At 48.0% G+C, this 22,535-nt stretch overlaps 1 protein-coding gene across 2 annotated transcripts in view; it reads left to right on the plus strand.

Moving 5' to 3' along the window:
* TYK2 (tyrosine kinase 2) overlaps window positions 1–22,535 on the plus strand; it is a 47,385-nt gene that overhangs the window by 15,405 nt on the left and 9,445 nt on the right. The window contains exons 6-18 of one of the 2 annotated variants that reach the window (XM_077262050.1): window positions 1,656–2,034; window positions 3,154–3,345; window positions 3,504–3,661; window positions 15,215–15,332; window positions 17,934–18,114; window positions 18,574–18,692; window positions 18,958–19,128; window positions 19,888–19,975; window positions 20,061–20,188; window positions 20,416–20,551; window positions 20,625–20,776; window positions 21,843–21,993; window positions 22,078–22,175. In XM_077262050.1, the coding sequence (XP_077118165.1) occupies window positions 1,656–2,034; window positions 3,154–3,345; window positions 3,504–3,661; window positions 15,215–15,332; window positions 17,934–18,114; window positions 18,574–18,692; window positions 18,958–19,128; window positions 19,888–19,975; window positions 20,061–20,188; window positions 20,416–20,551; window positions 20,625–20,776; window positions 21,843–21,993; window positions 22,078–22,175 (2,071 nt within the window). Of the gene's footprint in view, window positions 1–1,655; window positions 2,035–3,153; window positions 3,346–3,503; window positions 3,662–15,214; window positions 15,333–17,933; window positions 18,115–18,573; window positions 18,693–18,957; window positions 19,129–19,887; window positions 19,976–20,060; window positions 20,189–20,415; window positions 20,552–20,624; window positions 20,777–21,842; window positions 22,176–22,535 lie in introns of both variants that reach the window. The other variant, XM_077262049.1, reaches the window with a different exon arrangement.

Here is a 22,535-nt window from a genome sequence, read left to right on the forward strand (position 1 = left end):
TTATCATTACAGTATATTTTGAAATTAACCATCTCCTATAAAGTCCGGCTTTAGGCTGGCTTGGCATCGGTGCAAAGATAATGACCGCAACGGGGAACTTCAGTTGGTCCCTGGCTGTAATGGAAACTCGTCTGTACCTTGCTGCTACATCGTGGGGTGGGTGATGGGCATCACAATGGACCCGCACTATTTAAATGCCGCCGTCAGAGATTGAGAGCAGCCGTTGGCGCCAGCTTCGGATGCTGATTCCTGGTGTCAGGTGCTGGCTGTTTAGTGCAGTGAGCACCCGCCTGTATGGTCCGGGTGCTGCGCCCACTCCAAACATTTAAACTAGGCTTATCATATACCTTAAGTTTTATGTCGTAAAGGGGTTAAAAGGGTTGTCCAGGCTTTGTGTCCAAGTCTGCAGTCACTGTGTGCGGTTTCAGGATTCTCCGGGAGCGGTCACATTCCAACTAGACATCTGCAGCCTTGCTCCATATAAGTGAATTGTGAAAGATCTGGCATGTCTAGTCGGAATGTGGCCGGAAGTATGCAAATTGCATAGTAGCGGTTGCATGACCGCCCGCTGCTGGCACTGGAGAATCCTGACAGCATGCATGTTATGAGGATTCACAAGTCTACCTTCATATAGAGTGACCGCTTCAGTGATTGGGGTGATTCTTGCTTATACATCTGAGAAAGCAGAGCTGCAGTGTAAAGTATTCTGATATGGACAAGACAGCAGGCCAAGCTTCTAATAATGCAAACATTAATTTTATAACGTCCCTATACAAGAGCAGAAGTATACTCCATAAGATGGGGTACCTGTACTGTCGGCTACTTCTGCAAAGCCTTGTGTGGTCCATGCATGCACCAGAACTTTCATATTGTAATACTGTATTACCGAGTTTTTAACACTAAGGTTCGGATACAGCTTTAAAGAAGGCTACTACTTGTGATATAACGCAAGTTTATTTTAAAGTACAAAATTAATGGAATAGTATGATTGTGTACACTTTTGTGTATTTTAACATACAAAGGTTAAGTACATATAAAGATTAAATACATATACTCACATCATCACCAAGGAGCTTCTAAACCTCATCGGCCAGGAAAATCAGAGAAGCAACACCAAGACAGAGAACCCCCGGGGGATTACCTACACTGCATGGGCGTCCCCAATTATGCAGGTATCAGCACACTGTACATGTACAGGTACCCAAGTGTTTGCTTCTGTCTCAGTCATGTTTCTCTGGCCTTTATATAGTGATTTACACTATGTAACTCTGGTTTCGGCCTCGCCCTCTAGTGGCCAGCTTTTGGGATAAGATGAGTCAGAGATACTAGGCAAACAGCAGACAATAGGCAATAAACCCATAGAATATTAAAAGCCCACAAGGATTAGATAAGTCCACAACAGACAGAGGTTAAATAACCCTTCATGTTTTACAATAACCAACATAGAGAAACATAGAACTATATGTAAGGTAAAGGCTTTCAGACAATAAGTAAACGGTTCTTAAGATCGTGTCACTGTGAGCATTGTCTGTAAATGTATGACCAGCAGTGCTGCCCTGTCATGGTCTGAATGCATTCTGTATGTTTCAATATGGACTCAAAATAGCCATTTTTATATTTGCACTACAAATACTTTTTCTTTTTTTTTTCCATAGTTTTAAGGAATGTATCCCCAAATCCTTCTGCCGGCAGATCCAGCAGAACAACTACCTTACAAAACTCCGCATGAGGAGCGTTTTTAAGAAATTCGTCCGCCATTTCCACCTGCACACGGTGAGCGCCGGGAAGCTGAGCGAGGAGGACGTCATGTACAAGTACCTGTCCACCTTGGAGAACCTGGCCCCCAGATTTGGCTGCGAGGTGTTCGGGACCCTGAGCCTGGAGCTTCCCACAGAGGGAGAGAAGCTTCCGTTGTATATTAATGGCGGCGGCTACATGGACCAGAGCAAGTCCGCGAGCAGCGAGGCGACTGCGACTCACCAGGTCCTGGTCAGCGGGATGGAGGGGATCCAGTGGCGGCAGAAGAAAGAGGAGGTGAGTGCGCGGTCTGCTACATCTGCGTGTAATGTTTTTTTGCACTTGGGTTGAGTTGAATTTCGCTGCAGAAATTTTTAAAGGGGGCTTACTCCCATCTTCACAAACGGATGTTGTCGGATTGTACATGTAAATACACGCAAGTTTGCAGTTTACCATTTGTTAAAATTTTCAGCCGTTCTTGAGACATGAACTTTTTTTTTTCTTTGTTTACAGCTCGTTGCCTTGGAGACCGACCACCATTGCTAGACAGCAGAACACGCTCAGCGCTTTCATCTTTTTTTCGGTTTTCTGTTCACCGCTGGAACGCACTGTTACCTCCTGAGCTCGGCTTTAGCGCATCAGCGGTGGTCGGTCTCCTAGGCAACGAGCTGTAAACAAATGAGTGTTAATATCTCTAGGACAGCTACAGATTTTTAACAGGCAGTAAAAACTCCCAACAGAACGAGTGTTATTCCTGAAGTGACTTCATTGGGGTACCTTTGGCCGCCACTTCCTTTTTTTTTTTTTTTTTTTTTTTTTTTTTTTTATAATTTAACCTTTAAATGGTGAGACTACCAAACAAGAAAGAGAATTGTAAATTGTAAGAATTAACAAGAGGCTGAACGTGTGCGCAGGATTGTCCTTGCAGTGTTTTTTCATGGTATCAGTTGTTTTGCGCTTTTTCAGGCGGTCTCCATGCAAAAACCGCCTGAAAAAACTTAAAAGGGTGAAGAATAGATGAGATCTCTGATTTTTAAATGCTGCGGCACATGATGGTGAGATTGCAGCTCTGCTGTAAAGCGCCGTGTTAGCAGCACACCACCACTGTGGGTTATTATTATTATTATTTATTATTATAGCGCCATTTATTCCATGGCGCTTTACATGTGAGGAGGGGTATGCATAATAAAAACAAGTACAATAATCTTAATCAATACAAGTCATGACTGGTACAGGAGGAGAGAGGACCCTGCCCGCGAGGGTTTTTCGCTTCCTCCGATGAGCAGATCTTATAAATGTAGAGCAATGGGAACGTTGTAGATTTACCTAAAATCAGATCCTGTAGGATGCATTTTCGTATCATTATTAAATTAATTCTTCTTTTTTTAACTTATTTTTTGCTCTTTTTTCCTGCAGAAGGCAGCAGAGATCAGCCATCATAGAAATTACTTCAGCAAGAAAAACCGCAACAAAGGACAGAAGGCGGCGAAACCGGTGACTGAAGCCAGCGAGCCCAAGTGGGAGCCGTTCTGTGACTTCCAGGATATCACCCACATAGTCATCAGCAAGAGCCGCGTCAGCATCAACTGCCAGGATAACCGCTGCCTGGTGAGCGCCCCCACTGTAACGTGACCCAACGTATAGGGGATAGCTTCTCTTTTTTGGGGTTGACCTTGCAGTGACACCACTGTGATTACTTTTCCCCCTTTATGGTACTCGCCTGATCTTGTGGTAACCAGCGTCCTCTTCATCCGTCTTGTCTCCAGGAGATCGTCCTGCCTTCATATGAAGAGGCGCTGTCCTTTGTTTCGCTGGTAGATGGCTTCTTCAGGCTCACCACAGACTCCAACCATTACCTGTGCCACGAAGTGGCCCCTCCACGCTTGGTGATGAGCGCTGTCAATGGGATTCACGGGCCCCTACAGTACGTGTGTGTGTGTATATATGTGGCATGGGGGAGGAGGTTGCGTTCTGCTTTCTCATCGTCTTGCATCCTGAAAATGTTGACATTTTGGGGTAAATTTGATTTTGATGACAGAACTTGCATTGGAAGAGTTTACGCTGTCATATACCTTAACCCCTTTTCAACATCAGGCGTAAATGTACGCCGATGTTGGGGTCCCTCCCTTTGATGCAGGGCTCCGGCGCTGAGCCCACGTCTTTCCCGGCACATGTCAGCTGTTTTGAGCAGCTGACATGTGCCCTGAACAGCCGCAGGTAGAATCGCGATCTACCCGTGGCTGTTAACCCGTTAAATGCCGCTATCAAGCGCTGACAGCGGCGTTTGACATGCATTTCTGGCAATCACGCCGGATATACGCCCACCGGTGACCCCCGTCACGTGATCACCAGCTACCGATGGGTTGGCATGACAACCAGAGGTCTCCTGCAGACCTCTATGGTTGTCAATGCCAGCTTGCTGTGAGCGCCGCCTGGTGGTCATTGCTCATCTGATCATCGCCTCTATGTAGCAGAGCCGATCGGGTTGTGGCAGCTTCTATGGAGACTATTAAAGCATGCAAAAAGTAAAAAAAAAAAAAGTTTCTAAAAATATTAAAAAAAATTGAAATCGCCCCAGAAGCCCTTTTCAGACTTTCTAGATTATCAAATGCCGGATTAACCCCTTCCCGACCTTTGACGCATACGCTGCGTCATGAAAGTCGGTGCCAATCCGACCTGTGACGCAGCGTATGCGTCATGGAATGATCGCGTCCCTGCAGATCGGGTGAAAGGGTTAACTCCAATTTCACCCGATCTGCAGGGACAGGGGGAGTGGTGCTTCAGCCCAGGGGGGGTGGCTTCACCCCCCCCCCCCCCCCGTGGCTACGATCGCTCTGATTGGCAGTTTCACTTTCAACAGCCAATCAGAGCGATTTGTAATATTTCACCTAAAAAACTGGTGAAATATTACAATCCAGCCATGGCCGATGCTGCAATATCATCGGCCATGGCTGGAAATACTGAAGTGACCCCCCCCACCCCACCGATCGCCCCCCCAAGCCACCGATCTGTCCCGTAGTCCCCTCCGTCCTGTGCTCCGCTCCCCCGTCCTCCTGTCCGCTCCCCCCGTGCTCCTATGTCACCCCCCCCCATGCTCCAACGCCCCCCCCCCCCCTTATACTTACCGAGGCTCCTGGTGTCGGTCCGTCTTCTCCATGGGCGCCGCCATCTTCCAAAATGGCGGGCGCATGCGCAGTGCGCCCGCCGAATCTGCCGTTCGGCAGATTCGTTACAAGTACATTTTGATCGCTGTGGTAGGTTCTATCACAGCGATCAAAATAAAAAAAATAATAAATAAACCCCCCCCCTTTATCACCCCCATAGGTAGGGACAATAATAAAATAAAGAAATTATTTTTTTTTCTTTTTCCACTAGGGTTAGGGTTTCAACTAGGGTTAGGGTTTCAACTAGGGTTAGAACTAGGGGTAGGGTTAGGGGTAGGGTTAGGGTTATGGCATGTGCACACAGTGCGGATTTGGCCGCGGATCCGCAGCGGATTGGCCGCGGATCCGCAGCGGATAGGCCGCTGCAAATTCGTAGCAGTTTTCCATCAGGTTTACAGTACCATGTACACCTAAGGAAAACCAAATCCGCTGTGCCCATGGTGCGGAAAATTCCGTGCAGAAACGCTGCGTTGTATTTTCCGCAGCATGTCAATTCTTTGTGCGGATTCCGCAGCGTTTTACACCTGTTCCTCAATAGGAATCCGCAGGTGAAATCCGCACAAAAAAACACTGGAAATCTGCTGTAAATCCGCAGTTAAAACGCAGTGCCTTTTACCTGCAGATTTTTCAAAAATCGTGCGGAAGAATCTCACACGAATCTGCAACGTGGGCACATAGCCTTAGGGTTAGGGTTGGAATTAGAGTTAGGGTTGGAATTAGGGCTAGGGTTGGAAATAGGGTTAAGATTAGGCTTGTGGTTAGGGTTACGGATAGGGTTAGGGGTGTGTTGGGGTTACAGTTGTGGTTAGGGTTGGGATTAGGGTTAGGGTTGGGATTAGGGTTAGGATTAGGGTTAGGGTTGGAATTAGGGTTACGGGTGTGTTGGGGTTAGGGTTGTGGTTAGGGGTGTGTTGGGGTTAGGGTTGTGATTAGGGTTATGGCTACAGTTGGGATTAGGATTAGGGGTGTGTTGGGGTTAGTGTTAAAGTTAGAATTGAGGGGTTTCCACTGTTTAGGCACATTAGGGGTCTCCAAACGCAACATGGCGCCACCATTGATACCAGCCAATCTTGCGTTCAAAAAGTCAAATGGTGCTCCCTCCCTTCCAAGCCCCGACGTGCGCCCAAACAGTGGTTTACCTCCACATTTGGGGTACCAGCGTACTCAGGACAAACTGGGCAACAACTGTTGGGGTCCAATTTCTCCTGTTACCCTTGCAAAAATAAAAAATTACTTGCTAAAACATAATTTTTGAGGAAAGAACAATTATTTTTTTATTTTCACGGCTCTGCGTTGTAAACTTCTGTGAAGCACTTGGGGGTTGAACGTGCTCATCGCACATCTAGATAAGTTCCTTGGGGGGTCTAGTTTCCAAAATGGGGTCACTTGTGGGGTGTTTCTACTGTTTAGGCACATCAGGGGCTCTGCAAATGCAATGTGACGCCCGCAGACCATTCCATCAAAGTCTGCATTTCAAATGGCACTACTTCCCTTCCGAGCCCTGACGTGTGCCCAAACAGTGGTTTACCCCCACATATAGGGTATCAGCGTACTCACAACAAACTGGGCAACAAATATTGGGGCCCAATTTCTCCTGTTACCCTTGTGAAAATACAGGTCCTTCTCAAAAAATTAGCATATAGTGTTAAATTTCATTATTTACCATAATGTAATGATTACAATTAAACTTTCATATATTATAGATTCATTATCCACCAACTGAAATTTGTCAGGTCTTTTATTGTTTTAATACTGATGATTTTGGCATACAACTCCTGATAACCCAAAAAACCTGTCTCAATAAATTAGCATATTTCACCCGACCAATCAAATAAGTGTTTTTTAATACCAAACAAAAAAACCATCAAATAATAATGTTCAGTTATGCACTCAATACTTGGTCGGGAATCCTTTGGCAGAAATGACTGCTTCAATGCGGCGTGGCATGGAGGCAATCAGCCTGTGACACTGCTGAGATGTTATGGAGGCCCAGGATGCTTCAATAGCGGCCTTAAGCTCATCCAGAGTGTTGGGTCTTGCGTCTCTCAACTTTCTCTTCACAATATCCCACAGATTCTCTATGGGGTTCAGGTCAGGAGAGTTGGCAGGCCAATTGAGCACAGTAATACCATGGTCAGTAAACCATTTACCAGTGGTTTTGGCACTGTGAGCAGGTGCCAGGAAGCATGAAGTGCTCCAAAATCTCCTGATAGCTAGCTGCATTGACCCTGCCCTTGATGAAACACAGTGGACCAACACCAGCAGCTGACATGGCACCCCACACCATCACTGACTGTGGGTACTTGACACTGGACTTCAGGCATTTTGGCATTTCCTTCTCCCCAGTCTTCCTCCAGACTCTGGCACCTTGATTTCCGAATGACATGCAAAATTTGCTTTCATCAGAAAAAAGTACTTGGGACCACTTAGCAACAGTCCAGTGCTGCTTCTCTGTAGCCCAGGTCAGGCGCTTCTGCCGCTGTTTATGGTTCAAAAGTGGCTTTACCTGGGGAATGCGGCACCTGTAGCCCATTTCCTGCACACGCCTGTGCACGGTGGCTCTGGATGTTTCCACACCAGACTCAGTCCACTGCTTCCTCAGGTTCCCCAAGGTCTGGAATCGGTCCTTCTCCACAATCTTCCTCAGGGTCCGGTCACCTCTTCTCGTTGTACAGCGTTTTCTGCCACATTGTTTCCTTCCAACAGACTTACCATTGAGGTGCCTTGATACAGCACTCTGGGAACAGCCTATTTGTTGAGAAATTTCTTTCTGGGTCTTACCCTCTTGCTTGAGGGTGTCAATGATGGCCTTCTTGACATCTGTCAGGTCGCTAGTCTTACCCATGATGGGGGTTTTGAGTAATGAACCAGGCAGGGAGTTTTTAAAAGCCTCAGGTATCTTTTGCATGTGTTTAGAGTTAATTAGTTGATTCAGAAGATTAGGGTAATAGGTCATTTAGAGAACCTTTTCTTGATATGCTAATTTATTGAGACAGGTTTTTTGGGTTATCAGGAGTTGTATGCCAAAATCATCAGTATTAAAACAATAAAAGACCTGACAAATTTCAGTTGGTGGATAATGAATCTATAATATATGAAAGTTTAATTGTAATCATTACATTATGGTAAATAATGAAATTTAACACTATATGCTAATTTTTTGAGAAGGACCTGTAGAAAATTGCTTGCTAAAACATCTTTTTCTCTAGTCACCTTCCACGACGGCATATGGAGGTTGTCTCTTTGCCCTAATGGGGAACAGGAAACACAGAGGTTAAAAGGACCTCCCACCTCCCACTTGCCAGTGTCTTTCCTGTTCCCCATGGGACAGGGAGAGGTTTCCTCATGTGCTGTAGTGGCCGGTGGCTACGGTACCTTGCAGGCGCTGCCTGTTTAGCCGGGCAGCAGATGGTCGCCTCTGGCCTCCTCCTCATGCTGCTCCCGTCGTCCTGCTTGCAGGTCCTCGGGACCCCCTCCCGGCCTTCCCGCGCCCCCACGAGGGCAAAGTAGGCCGGGGTTCCCTGACCGGGCTCCTCCTGGAGCTGCCCGGTGTCCTCCTCCTCCATGCTGTCGGCTCGGCGTTCCGGAAGTGACGTCAGCGGCTCTCGCGCGTCACTTCCGGTTTCTTCATGCATTCAGAAGCCGGTACTTCCGGGTTTTGCCGGCCGGCGTGTCGGACCGCACAGCTCCCTCACCTGGATTCTGGAGGGGGAGGGGGATTAAACGCTGGAGCAGGTGCTTGGACGGCGTCCATAAAAGCCTGCTGAACCACCACTGAGGTAAGGCTATCTCCTTCAGTATGGAAGGTTCTTCATGCCCCGTATCTGCGGAGCCCAGCGCCACCCCTGCCTCTGTAAGTGTTCGCAGGGATGGGATCCGGGAGGAGTGTAGCAGGGGTTAGAAGTCCTCACCCCTCTCTCCCTTTATATATTTCAGGGAGAAAAACCTGCCCCTAAAGGTGCCTATAGAAGGAAGTGCCCTATCTGTTCCTCTAAATGTCCTCCTAACTGGGACAAGAAACTCTGTCAGTCATGTACTGACAGAATAATAAGAGCTGAGCAGCCATCACTATTGGATGAGATTCGCTCATTAGTAAAACAGGAGGTACAATCTTCTCTGGCAGCCTTTACACCTCCACCCCCACCTCCATCTCCGCAGCCACAACCTCATTCCCCGGCTAAGAGGAGGAAAATTCAGGTTGTGGAATCTGACTCTGATTCGGACCTCTCTCATGCCTCATCTGTTGGCTGGGAGGATCCAGTATCTCCTAAAGCTGAGGTCAGGAAATACCTCTTTTCCTCAGACTATATTGAGGATCTAGTCTCTGCTGTCCGTAATACCATGGGACTAGAAGAGGAACCTGTACCGCAGTCCATACAGGATCAGATGTTCGGTGGTCTTTCATCGGAGAAGAGAGTGGGCTTCCCAGTTCATGCCAATATCGTCAGTATGATTAATCAGGAATGGGAACTACCTGAGAGGCGTCTCAGTACCCCTTCAGAAATGAAGCACAGATTTCTGCTTGAGGATGACCTTAAATTAGATATTCCCAAGGTCGATGTGCAAGTGGCTAGAGTCGCCAAGAGAACTGCACTCCCCTTTGAGGATTCTTCTCAATTGAAGGATCCCATGGATAGGAAGATCGAAAGTCTCCTCAGAAAATCATGGGAAACTTCTGCAGCTGTCCTTAAGGCTAACGTCGCCTCCACCTGTGTGGCAAGAGCTCTCTCCTGCTGGCTTGAAAAATTAGAGAATCACATATCTCAAGGTACCTCAAGAGGCGAGATATTGGATTCCCTACCCATTTTGCATAAAGCTACAGGGTATTTGGCGGACGCTTCTCTGGAATCTGTAAGAGTCGCCGCCAGATCCCTCGTACTTTCCAACTCTGCCAGAAGAGCCCTCTGGCTTAAGCTCTGGAGTGGGGATATCACCTCTAAGTCTAAGCTCTGCACCATACCCTTCAAAGGAGACTACGTCTTTGGTCCTGCCCTAGACGATATTCTCGATAAAGCCACCGACAAAAAGAAGTCGCTCCCTGAGCAAAAACAGCCTAGGAAACGTTTTTTTCGTGGCCCACAACCTCAGTCCTCTCAAGCAAGAGGCAAAGGAAAAACCGGCAGGTGGAGCTACGCAAAGGGTAGGGGAAAGAATATCTTTGTCCCGCAACAGCAGCAGCAGCAACAATCCCAGCAGGACAAACAATGACTCCGACCCGGTGGGGGGAAGACTCTCGAAATATGTGGTTCAGTGGGAGGATATTACCAGCTCCCACTGGGTTCTCAATGTCATCAGAGACGGCCTGTTAATAGAGTTAATTTCTCCCCCACCTCAGGGTCTAAAAGTCACTTCCCTTCCATCATCAAGGGATCGCAATCTATTGTCCTTAGGTCTCAAAGACCTTATCAGATCAAATGTAATCTCCCCAGTCCCACAATCAGAGTGGGGAAAAGGACACTACTCCCGACTCTTCCTGGTTCCCAAACCTTCAGGAGACGTCCGGATTATTATAAACTTAAAGGGTCTGAACCAGCACGTGAAATATCGCAAGTTCAAGATGGAGTCCGTAAGATCTGCGATTCCTCTGATAGAACATCACTCTTTTATGGCTACCATCGATCTCAAGGATGCGTATTTCCACATCCCTATTCACCCGAGACACAGAAAATATCTCAGGTTTGCGATACAGGGGAATCATCGGGTGGAGCACTATCAGTTTGGAGTCCTTCCCTTCGGCATTTCATCAGCACCGAGGGTGTTCTCCAACGTGATGGCCGAAGTAGTGTCATTTATCCGAAAGCAAGGTGTCTGTATAGTGCCCTATCTGGACGATCTTCTGATAGTAGCTTCCACCGAGATAACCCTGATAGCACATGTCTCTACCACCCTAGACATTCTGAGATCCCTAGGTTGGATTCCGAACCTACAAAAATCTCAGCTTCAACCTGCAAAAACCAGGAGATTTCTGGGAGTAATGCTGGACTCAGCAAGACAAATGTCCTTCCTCCCGGACGATCACAGGCTTCCCCTACTAACAAAAATCAGGAAGTTCAAAGAAATGAGATCCCCTACTCTGCGAGAGGGAATGTCGCTGTTGGGTTCCATGACAGCCTGCATACAGTCGGTGGCTTGGGCTCAAGCTCACTCAAGGACTCTACAAGCCCACATTCTTCACAATTGGGATGGTCGACCTGGCACTCTTGCCAAGAGGATCCACACTCCGGGCAGAGTGAAAGCCTCTTTAACATGGATGAAGCCCAGGAACCTTCTGAAAGGAGTATGCTGGATTCGGTCTCCTCTAACCACCATCAAAACAGATGCCAGCAAGAGAGGCTGGGGAGCCATAGTGAACCATGTCCCCTATCAGGGCCAGTGGAGCCAATCGATTTCCGAGAAATCATCAAATTTCAGGGAGCTCAAGGCTGTGGAAGAGACTCTACTAGCGGCAAGTCATCAGATTTCGGGTCAACATGTACAGATATACTCGGACAACATGACCACGGTGGCCCATATCAGGCACCAGGGCAGTACAAGAACCCTCAGTCTAATAAAAATCTCCGCTCGAATCTTTTCTTGGGCCGAAAAGCACTTACTATCCCTGACGGCAATCCACCTCAAGGGAACTACAAATATTCAGGCAGACTACCTAAGCCGCCAGGAAATCCATCCTGGCGAGTGGAGCCTGGATCCTCAAATATTCAGCATGCTGGTTCACAGATGGGGTCATCCAGACGTCGACCTCTTTGCCTCTCACCAGAACGCAAAGGTCGAAACCTTTTTTTCCCTGAACCCGAGAGGCAATCCCAGGGGGTTGGATGCTTTAACCCAAGATTGGCCGTTTCGTCTAGCTTATGCTTTTCCGCCAATCCCCATCCTTGCCAAGGTTCTACGGAAGATACGCCTAGAAAGGACTCCAACTATCCTGATAGCTCCATTGTGGCCCAAAAGGAGTTGGTTCAACCTAATTACCCAACTACAAGTGGATGGACCAGTAATGTTGCCGATAAAACACGACCTTCTTTCTCAGGGTCCCATTCTCCACCCAGACCCTCAGAAGTGGAGCTTGGCGGCGTGGTTGCTGAAACCCAGGTTTTAAGAGCTAAAGGACTATCAATTCCTGTCATAGCTACCCTACAAAAATCGAGAAAACCGGTGACCAACGCCATCTACAACAAGATCTGGAAAAAGTTTTCTTCATTCTGTCTGCCTAACCTTCCAGACCCCCTCAAGCCTAATATACCCATCATATTGGACTTTTTACAAAAAGGCTTGGAAATAGGTCTCAGGCCCAGTACCCTCAAGGTCCAGGTCTCTGCACTTAGCTCGGTCTTTGATCAAGATTTAGCGAGTCATCGCTGGATTAAAAGGTTCATGACATCGGCTACTAGAATGAATCCTAGAAAACAGGTCATAGTTCCCCCATGGGATCTCAATATAGTTCTCCAGGGTCTGACAGGTCCACCCTTTGAACCACTATCATCTTGTTCTCCACAATACCTAGCCTATAAAGCCGTGTTCTTGGTTGCCATTACTTCAGCCAGAAGGATTGGTGAATTACAGGCCTTGTCTACACGAGAACCTTATCTCCTGGTAAGAGATGATTCAATTGTGCTTCGTCTTGATCCGTCCTTTCTTCCGAAGGTTATCTCTGACTTCCACCGTTCTCAAGAGATTTTTCTACCAACCTTTTGCCACAATCCAACAAACTCGGAAGAAAGAAGATTCAACACCTTGGATGTTCGACGTATTCTTTTACAATACTTGGACCACACCAGTACATTCCGAATTGATCATAACCTGTTTGTCCATCTCTCAGGACAAAACAAAGGGAAAAAAGTAGCCAAAAGTACCATCGCTACATGGATCAAGAAGGCTATTACGGAAGCCTATCTCGCTCAAAACAAGTTACCTCCAGTAGGTATCAAAGCCCATTCAACAAGATCCACATCGGTTTCCTGGGCAGAAAGAGCAGGCGCATCTCCGGAGCAGATTTGCAGGGCAGCAACGTGGTCTTCACTCCATACCTTCTCTAAACATTACAGACTAGATGTATTGTCCAACAAGGACTTAGCCTTCGGCCGCAAAGTACTCCAGGCCGTTGTCCCTCCCTAGTGCCAAAATTAGTTGGTATTCCTCCATATGCCGTCGTGGAAGGTGACTAGAGAAAATAGAATTATTCTTACCGTTAATTCGGTTTCTAGGAACCTTCCACGACGGCACTAATTTCCCACCCGATATATATTCCTGGATTAGTTCTGGGATTTTAAAGGTAAACCAGTGCAATGGTCTCAGTTGTAAGTCACTGGCAAGTGGGAGGTGGGAGGTCCTTTTAACCTCTGTGTTTCCTGTTCCCCATTAGGGCAAAGAGACAACCTCCATATGCCGTCGTGGAAGGTTCCTAGAAACCGAATTAACGGTAAGAATAATTCTATTTTTGAGGAAAGAAAAATGATTTTTTATTTTCACGGCTCTGCGTTGTAAACTTCTGTGAAGCACTTGGGGGTTGAACGTGCTCACCACACATCTAGATAAGTTCCTTGGGGGGTCTAGTTTCCAAAATGGGGTCACTTGTGGGGGGTTTCTACTGTTTAGGCATATCAGGGGCTCTGCAAACGTAACATGATGCCCGCAGACCATTCCATCAAAGTCTGCATTCCAAAACGTCACTACTTCCCTTCCGAGCCCCGGCATGTGCCCAAACAGTGGTTTACCCCCACATATGGGGTATCATCGTACTCAGGACAAACTGGACAACAACATTTGGGGTCCAATTTCTCCTATTACCCTTGGGAAAATTAAAAAATTCTGGGCTAAAAATCATTTTTGAGGAAAGAAAAATTATTTTTTATTTTCACGGCTCTGCGTTATAAACTTCTGTGAAGCACCTGGGGGTTATAAGTGCTCACTATGCATCTAGATAAGTTCCTTGGGGGGTCTAGTTTCCAAAATGGGGTCACTTGTAGGGGAGCTCCAATGTTTAGGCACACAGGGGCTCTCCAAACGCGACATGGTGTCCGCTAACGATTGGAGCTAATTTTCCATTCAAAAAGTCAAATGGCACGCCTCCCCTTCCGAGCCTTGCCGTGCACCCAAACAGTGGTTTACCCCCACATATGAGGTATCGGCGTACTCAGGAGAAATTGCCCAACAAATTTTAGGATCCATTTTATCCTGTTGCCCATGTGAAAATGAAAAAATTGAGGCTAAAATAATTTTTTTGTGAAAAAAAAGCACTGTTTCATTTTTACGGATCAATTTGTGAAGCACCTGAGGGTTTAAAGTGCTCACTATGCTTCTAGATAAGTTCCTTGGGGGGTCTAGTTTCCAAAATGGGGTCACTTGTGGGGGAGCTCCAATGTTTAGGCACACGGGGGCTCTCCAAACGCGACATGGTGTCCGCTAAAGATTGGAGCCAATTTTTCATTGAAAAAGTCAAATGGCGCTCCTTCCTTTCCGAGCCCTGCCGTGCGCCCAAACAGTGGTTTACTCCCACATATGAGGTATCAGCGTACTCAGGACAAATTGGACAACAACGTTCGTGGTCCAGTTTCTCCTTTTACCCTTGGGAAAATAAAAACATTTTCGCTAAAAGATCATTTTTGTGACTAAAAAGTTAAATGTTCATTTTTTCCTTCCATGTTGCTTCTGCTGCTGTGAAACACCTGAAGGGTTAATAAACTTCTTGAATGTGGTTTTGAGCACCTTGAGGGGTGCAGTTTTTAGAATGGTGTCACTTTGGGGTATTTTCAGCCATATAGAACCCTGAAACTGACTTCAAATGTGAGGTGGTCCCTAAAAAAAATGGTTTTGTAAATTTTGTTGTAAAAATGAGAAATCACTGGTCAAATTTTAACCCTTATAACTTCCTAGCAAAAAAAAATTTGTTTCCAAAATTGTGCTGATGTAAAGTAGACATGTGGGAAACGTTATTTATTAACTATTTTGTGTCACATAACTCTCTGGTTTAACAGAATAAAAATTCAAAATGTGAAAATTGCAAAATTTTTGCCAAATTTCCGATTTTTTCACAAATAAACTCAGAAATTATCGACCTAAATTTACCACTAACATGAAGCCCAATATGTCACGAAAAAACAGTCTCAGAATCGCTAGGATCCGTTGAAGCGTTCCTGAGTTATTACCTCATAAAGGGACACTGGTCAGAATTGCAAAAAACGGCAAGGTCATTAAGGCCAAAATAGGCTGGGTCATGAAGGGGTTAAAGGGATTTAAATGTACGTGTATGAACTTCAGTAAATGCTGTCATAGCGTGTGTACCGCCTCATGCCGCTGCCCGTCTCTTACTATCACAGGGAGCAGTACGTCGTCCAGAAGCTGAAGCGCGAGGAGCAGGCGGACGGCCTGTACATCATCCGCTGGAGCGCCTTCACCTTCAACCGGCTCATCATGACTGTGAAAGGCACCAGCCAGGTCAGTAGGGAGGCCGCCATTCCTTGCCGCCTTCAGAGATCTTTTCTTGCTCCTTGTCAACGATATTCTATTCACTTATAGCAAGCAAGTTGCTACACCGCACCATGCATGCTCAGCCTAGCTGAGCGCTCATTACATGTGTGGCTGTGTTACGTTGTTGGCTGGGGGTCGGAAAAGGGATAAGGTGAGCAGCCCTGGTGATCTGGGGTCGGTAAAGGGATAATGTCATCATCTCTGGTGCTCTGGGGCCGGAAAAGGGGATAAGATCCGCATCCCTGGTGATCTGGGGCCAGAAAAGGGGATAAGGTCAGCATCCCTGGTGATCTGGGGCCAGAAAAGGGGATAAGGTCAGCAGCCCTGGTGAACTGGGGTCGGTAAAGGGATAATGTCATCATCCCTGGTGAACTGGGGCCAGAAAAGGGGATAAGGTCAGCATCCCTGGTGATCTGGGGTCGGTAAAGGGATAATGTCATCATCTCTGGTGCTCTGGGGCCGGAAAAGGGGATAAGATCCGCATCCCTGGTGATCTGGGGCCAGAAAAGGGGATAAGGTCAGCATCCCTGGTGATCTGGGGCCAGAAAAGGGGATAAGGTCAGCAGCCCTGGTGAACTGGGGTCGGTAAAGGGATAATGTCATCATCCCTGGTGAACTGGGGCCAGAAAAGGGGATAAGGTCAGCATCCCTGGTGATCTGGGGTCGGTAAAGGGATAATGTCATCATCTCTGGTGCTCTGGGGCCGGAAAAGGGGATAAGATCCGCATCCCTGGTGATCTGGGGCCAGAAAAGGGGATAAGGTCAGCATCCCTGGTGATCTGGGGCCAGAAAAGGGGATAAGGTCAGCAGCCCTGGTGAACTGGGGTCGGTAAAGGGATAATGTCATCATCCCTGGTGATCTGGGGCCAGAAAAGGGGATAAGGTCAGCAGCCCTGGTGAACTGGGGTCGGTAAAGGGATAATGTCATCATCCCTGGTGATCTGGGGCCAGAAAAGGGGATAAGGTCAGCAGCCCTGGTGATCTGGGGTCGGTAAAGGGATAATGTCATCATCTCTGGTGCTCTGGGGCCGGAAAAGGGGATAAGATCCGCATCCCTGGTGATCTGGGGCCAGAAAAGGGGATAAGGTCAGCATCCCTTGTGATCTGGGGTCGGTAAAGGGATAATGTCATCATCCCTGGTGATCTGGGGTCGGTAAAGGGATAAGGTCATCGTCCCTGGTGATCTGGGGCCAGAAAAGGGGATAAGGTCAGCATCCCTGGTGATCTGGGGCCAGAAAAGGGGATAAGGTCAGCAGCCCTGGTGAACTGGGGTCGGTAAAGGGATAATGTCATCATCCCTGGTGAACTGGGGCCAGAAAAGGGGATAAGGTCAACAGCCCTGGTGAACTGGGGTCGGTAAAGGGATAATGTCATCATCCCTGGTGATCTGGGGCCAGAAAAGGGGATAAGGTCAGCATCCCTGGTGATCTGGGGTCGGTAAAGGGATAATGTCATCATCCCTGGTGATCTGGGGTCATTAAAGGGATAATGTCATCATCCCTGGTGATCTGGGGTCGTTAAAGGGATAAGGTCATCATCCCTGGTGATCTGGGGCCAGAAAAGGGGATAAGGTCAGCAGCCCTGGTGAACTGGGCTCGGTAAAGGGATAATGTCATCATCTCTGGTGATCTGGGGCCGGAAAAGGGGATAAGATCCGCATCCCTGGTGATCTGGGGCCAGAAAAGGGGATAAGATCCGCATCCCTGGTGATCTGGGGCCAGAAAAGGGGATAAGGTCAGCAGCCCTGGTGATCTGGGGCCAGAAAAGGGGATAAGATCCGCATCCCTGGTGATCTGGGGCCAGAAAAGGGGATAAGGTCAGCAGCCCTGGTGATCTGGGGCCGGAAAAGGGATAATGTCATCATCCCTGGTTATCTGGGGCCAGAAAATGGGATAAGATCCACATCCCTGGTGATCTGGGGCTAGAAAAGGGGATACGGTCAGCAGCCCTGGTGATCTGGGGCCAGAAAAGGGATATCATCATCCTTGGTGATCTGGGGCTGGAAAAGGGGATGATGAGGTCAGCAGCCCTGGTGGGCTGGATCAATAATGATTTTGGTATCGGCATCCTTGGTGATGGAGAACCCCTTTAACCTCTAATGTTGCCCATCCAGGAACGCTCTGCCTCCCGGCTTCCTGCATTACCAGGTGGGCGCTGAACTCCTGAACCTGGGCAGATCGCTCGGACCAGCAACATGATCGCACCCCTGGCCCAAACCGAGCGTTCTCTGCTGGCAGAGGCCATTCTGTCTCTAGGGCATGGGAGGAGATGGACAGGACTGTGCCGCTGCTGATATCTCCATATGATTGGGCAGAGTGACACAGAACCGCTCTGCCTCCCCATTTAGTGCTCAGGGAGTCTGTACAACGGATACCTGTCACATCCTGCACGGAGCTTGTGGGGGAACAGCGCCACTAATGTTCTGGGCTTTGTCTCATATTACAGCTCAGCTCCAATCACTTCTGCTGCAGTACCAGCAACAACCTCTGATCAAGAGTGGCGCTACTTCCAAATCTCTTACCTATTTTTAAATATTTTTATTTTTTTGTTTTTCTTTTTCTCCTTTAGAATAAAGGGTTAAGGTATAAGCAGTTCCGGATAGATAAAGAGGACGACATGTACACACTGGAACAGTGGGAGCGCGGCTTCACCAGCGTGAAAGAGTTAACGGACAACCTGCGGGGCTGCACGCTGAAATCCGGCCAGGAGGTCTTCCACGTGAAGCAGTGCGTGCTGCCAAAATCTGGAGGTACGAGCGCCGAGAGTCCGGCTTTCGCATCAGATGCCGCTGACACATTGTTGCAAAACGGTGCTGTGGAGGACGCTGCGGTGTGGACCAAAACAATATTATAAGATTTGTCCTGGGGAAATCGGGTGGTTGGCCCCATACAGCTGATTACATGGGTATCCTGCCCTCTGGTGGCTGGCAGTGGTAGGACGGCTATTTAAATAAAAAAAAAAAATAATTGAAAAATTGTTCTGTAACATTTCTTTAACCCTCTATGACCTGACTGTTTTTTTATTTTCTTTTTTTCTTATTTTTTTTTTCTTCCCTTTATTCCAAGAGTCAGAACATAGAAGTGCCATGCAATGTGATTCTCGTTATATTATTTAGCTCCCATTATAATAGACCCCGGGGCAGTGACATATTAGCGCCTGTTTACATTGATTGATCATTTACATAAGATGCTTTTTTTTTTTTTTCCAGAAATTTCCAACTTGACCATCTGTCGGAAAGGGAAGAGCAGCAAGGAGAACGCATTGTCCAGGAATCTAAATTTGAGTCAGCTCAGCTTCCACCAGATCCGAAAAGATGAGATCACACAAGTACGTGCTTTGAATGGGGATATTCCTAATTAAAGGATCCATTATGGCTACTTTTTTTTGATTCCTGTAGATGTCAGACTATTTTTACTCCATTATCTCTGCCCTCCTTTCTGCTGCATGCGGATGACTTCTGCTGCTGGGCCTCACAATTGTAGGATCTGAGCCTCTCCACCAGCTCACAATATGGAGTCATCTATAGAATTATCACTTGTGGATGATTTCACGTCTTGTGGAGCGTCCCTTTCATATTGTACATGTCTTGCAGAAATCCCACCTGGGTCAGGGGACCCGTACGAATATCTACGAGGGGGTTCTCCTAGTGAGCGGTGGTGGTGACCACGACTTGGACTACGATTACCGGGAACAGAACAATAACTCCCGTGATCTACGAGTGGTCCTGAAAGTGCTGGATCCCAGTCACCAAGACATATCGCTGGTGAGTGCTGTCCGTACCCTTCTGTATCTGATCATCTGTGGTGCTGTCCTCCCTAACTTCAATCCTGGCACCATCTTCCTCCAAATTGGCCCCACCACCCAACACCGGTCATATCAGTTATGATCATCTGAAACTGGCTTGTCCTATATTATCTCTATCTGTAGGAAGAAGTGATGGCCACAGCCAGTTGTCCTATGGTCACACACAGGAAGCTGTATAGGGGGGAGGATCCTGCTGCAGCCAGTTGTCCTACGGTCACACACAGGAAGCTGTATAGGGGGGAGGATCCTGCTGCAGCCAGTTGTCCTACAGTCACTCACAGGAAGCTGTACAGGAGGGAGAGTCCTACTGCAGCTAGTTGTCCTACAGTCACGCTGGAAACTGTATAGAGGGGGTGTCCTGCTGCAGCCAGTTGTCCTACGGTCACACACAGGAAGCTGTACAGGGGGGAGGATCCTGCTGCAGCCAGTTGTCCTACAGCCACACACGGGAAGCTGTGCAGTGGGGAGGATATTTTTATTTTTGGGGCATTTTCTGAATTTATTTTTAAGCTGCTCATACACATTAGATGCTGAACCTGGCAATTTCAGTGGGATTGGATGACCTCTTATGTGTCATGGTGTCCCCTTGCTGTCCCCTGATGACAGATCCATTGATCCTGGCCTTTCATGTCTATAACTTTGCTGTAACACATCATACCCCACCACGACATTTATCTCCAGCTTTCTGGCAGCTTACTGTCTTTATTTTGCATTTCAGGCTTTCTTCGAGACTGCAAGTCTGATGAGTCAGGTCTCCCACATCCACCTGGTTTTTGTCCATGGGGTTTGTGTCCGGGAATCGGAGAGTGAGTGGTGGCTGACACCTGCGGTGAATAGCGAGCGCTGTATGCTACAGACTTGTATCCACTACTGCATTTCGTCTCTCATCAGACATCATGGTGGAGGAGTTCGTTGAACACGGCCCGCTGGACGTTTGCCTGCGAAAGGATAAATCTCTTATCTCCGCCGGGTGGAAAGTCACAGTGGCCAGACAGCTGGCGAGTGCCCTGAGTTACCTGGTGGGTATCCGCTGCCTGGGACCACCCAGTCCTGTACTGCACACATTCTGAAGTCTGCAGAACTGTGAATACCCCTCTGGAGTAAAATCTATTTAAAAAGTAAAAAAAAATAAATAAAAAAAATCCATTGTCCTCCCATAGAAGAGCATACTGGATCCTTCCAGCAGTATAATGCCCCGGAGTGATCCCCCAGACTGTAGATAAATGGGTTCATTATGTTTCTGCAGGAAGATAAGCGTTTGGTCCATGGAAATGTGTGTGCGAAGAACGTTCTTCTGGCCAGGAAAGGTCTGGAGGACGGGTCCTCTCCATTCATCAAGCTGAGCGACCCCGGAGTGACGTTCACGGTGCTGTCCCGAGAAGGTACTGGATTATACAGTGACCCCTGAGGACTGTATAGAAGCCCACCGTATTACCGGTCACGTTCTTCCTGCAGAGCGGGTGGACAGGATCCCCTGGATCGCCCCAGAGTGTGTCCGCAACGCCTCCTACCTGAGCACCGCCGCAGATAAATGGAGCTTCGGGACCACCCTGCTGGAAATATGTTTCAATGGGGAGGTGCCTTTAAAGGAAAGGACGGCTTCTGAGGTAAGGGGCCGCGACAAGAGACAGTGTGCCGATCACTGGCCATTAGAATGCTCTGATGGGCCGGCCGGTGTCTCTTGGGTGGCGCGTTGCACCGGGCCCTCGGGGATGGCACCGGGCTGGCCCGTGTCTCGGGGGTGCTTCGCTGCTGGAGCCAGGAGAGTAAAGGTACCTTCACACGAAACGACATTATAACGATATCGCTAGCAATCCGTGACGTTGCAGCGTCCTCGCTAGCGATATCGTTTCGTTTGACACGCAGCAGCGATCAGGATCCTGCTGTGATGTCGCTGGTCGCTGAATAAAGTCCAGAACTTTATTTGGTCGTCCGATCGCTGTGTATCGTTGTGTTTGAAAGCAAAAGCAACGATACCAGCGATATTTTACACTGGTAACCAGGGTAAACATCGGGTTACTAAGCGCAGGGCCGCGCTTAGTTACCCGATGTTTACCCTGGTTACTAGCGTAAAATGTAAAAAAAACAAACAGCACATACTCACATTGCGTCCCCTGCAGTCTGCTTCCTCCTCTGACTCAGCGCCGCAAAGTGAAAGTGAAAGCAGCACAGCGGTGACGTCACCGCTCTGCTCTCACTGTACGGCGCTCAGTCAGTCAGGAAGTGGACGCAGGGGGACGCGAATGTAAGTATGTGCTGTTTGTTTTTTTTTAGATTTTACGCTGGTAACCAGGGTAAACATCGGGTTACTAAGCGCGGCCCTGCGCTTAGTTACCCGATGTTTACCCTGGTTACCAGGGGACCTCGGCATAGTTGATCGCTGGAGAGCGGTCTGTGTGACAGCTCTCCAGCGACCAAACAGCGACGCTGCAGCGATCGACATCGTTGTCGCTATCGCTGCAGCGTCGCTTCGTGTGAAGGTACCTTAACCGTTTAGTAAAATTGTCTTCTTGCCACCACCACTAGAGGGAGCTCACTGTCTGATTGCAGCAGTGTAAAGTGTTAGCAGGGAGCTCCTTCTAGTGGTGACTGCACAGAATTTTTCTGCGATTAAAAATAAATGACGTAGCTTTTTAATTTCCTCTCGCGTGTCTTCCCATCTTCCTTTTGCAGAAGGAAAGATTTTACGAAAAGGAGTTGGGCCTCCCTGAGCCTTCCTGCAAAGAGCTTGCTGACCTCATAGGTGTATGTCATAATTACAACCCCTCGGGGAGACCGTCCTTCCGGACCATCCTCAGAGACCTGACCCAGCTCCAGCCCCTTGGTGAGCAATGGTCAGGACTTGTCGCGCCCAGCCGTCGCCACCTTACCGTGTGGTGCTCACCCTTTGTGCTCGTCTCCTCCATAGATCTGTCTGACATTGGCTCCATCAGTCCTGATTTCTCCATCACAGACCCAACCGTGTTCCAGAAGCGATACTTAAAGAAGATCCGGGAGCTGGGAGAGGTATTGCTGTAGTTTTTATTTTCTAACTATTTTGTGGCACACAACTTTTCGGATGCCGTGGCTATGTGCTGCCACCTGGAGGCTGACGCTAAGAATACATCGTAGGAAAAAGATCAGCTCCCTCCCCAGTAGGCTACACATGGCCTGCCGCCCCCAGCTATTCACTTACCTTTGCTTCGGCGGATGCAAATCTTGGCAGCAAAATACTGCAAAGCGTCAGATTCTGAGGTGGTAATATGCGGGATTGCCTTATCTCATTCTGCAATATTAGTTATCCCACCCCAAGGACTGTTTTTAGACATCTCATGGTTTCATGTGTCCCCCAATGAAGTGTCCGAGGAAAGAGGATTTTTGTTACTT

Source organism: Ranitomeya variabilis, chromosome 5 (assembly GCF_051348905.1).
Source record: "Ranitomeya variabilis isolate aRanVar5 chromosome 5, aRanVar5.hap1, whole genome shotgun sequence".
Classification (NCBI taxonomy): domain Eukaryota; kingdom Metazoa; phylum Chordata; class Amphibia; order Anura; family Dendrobatidae; genus Ranitomeya; species Ranitomeya variabilis.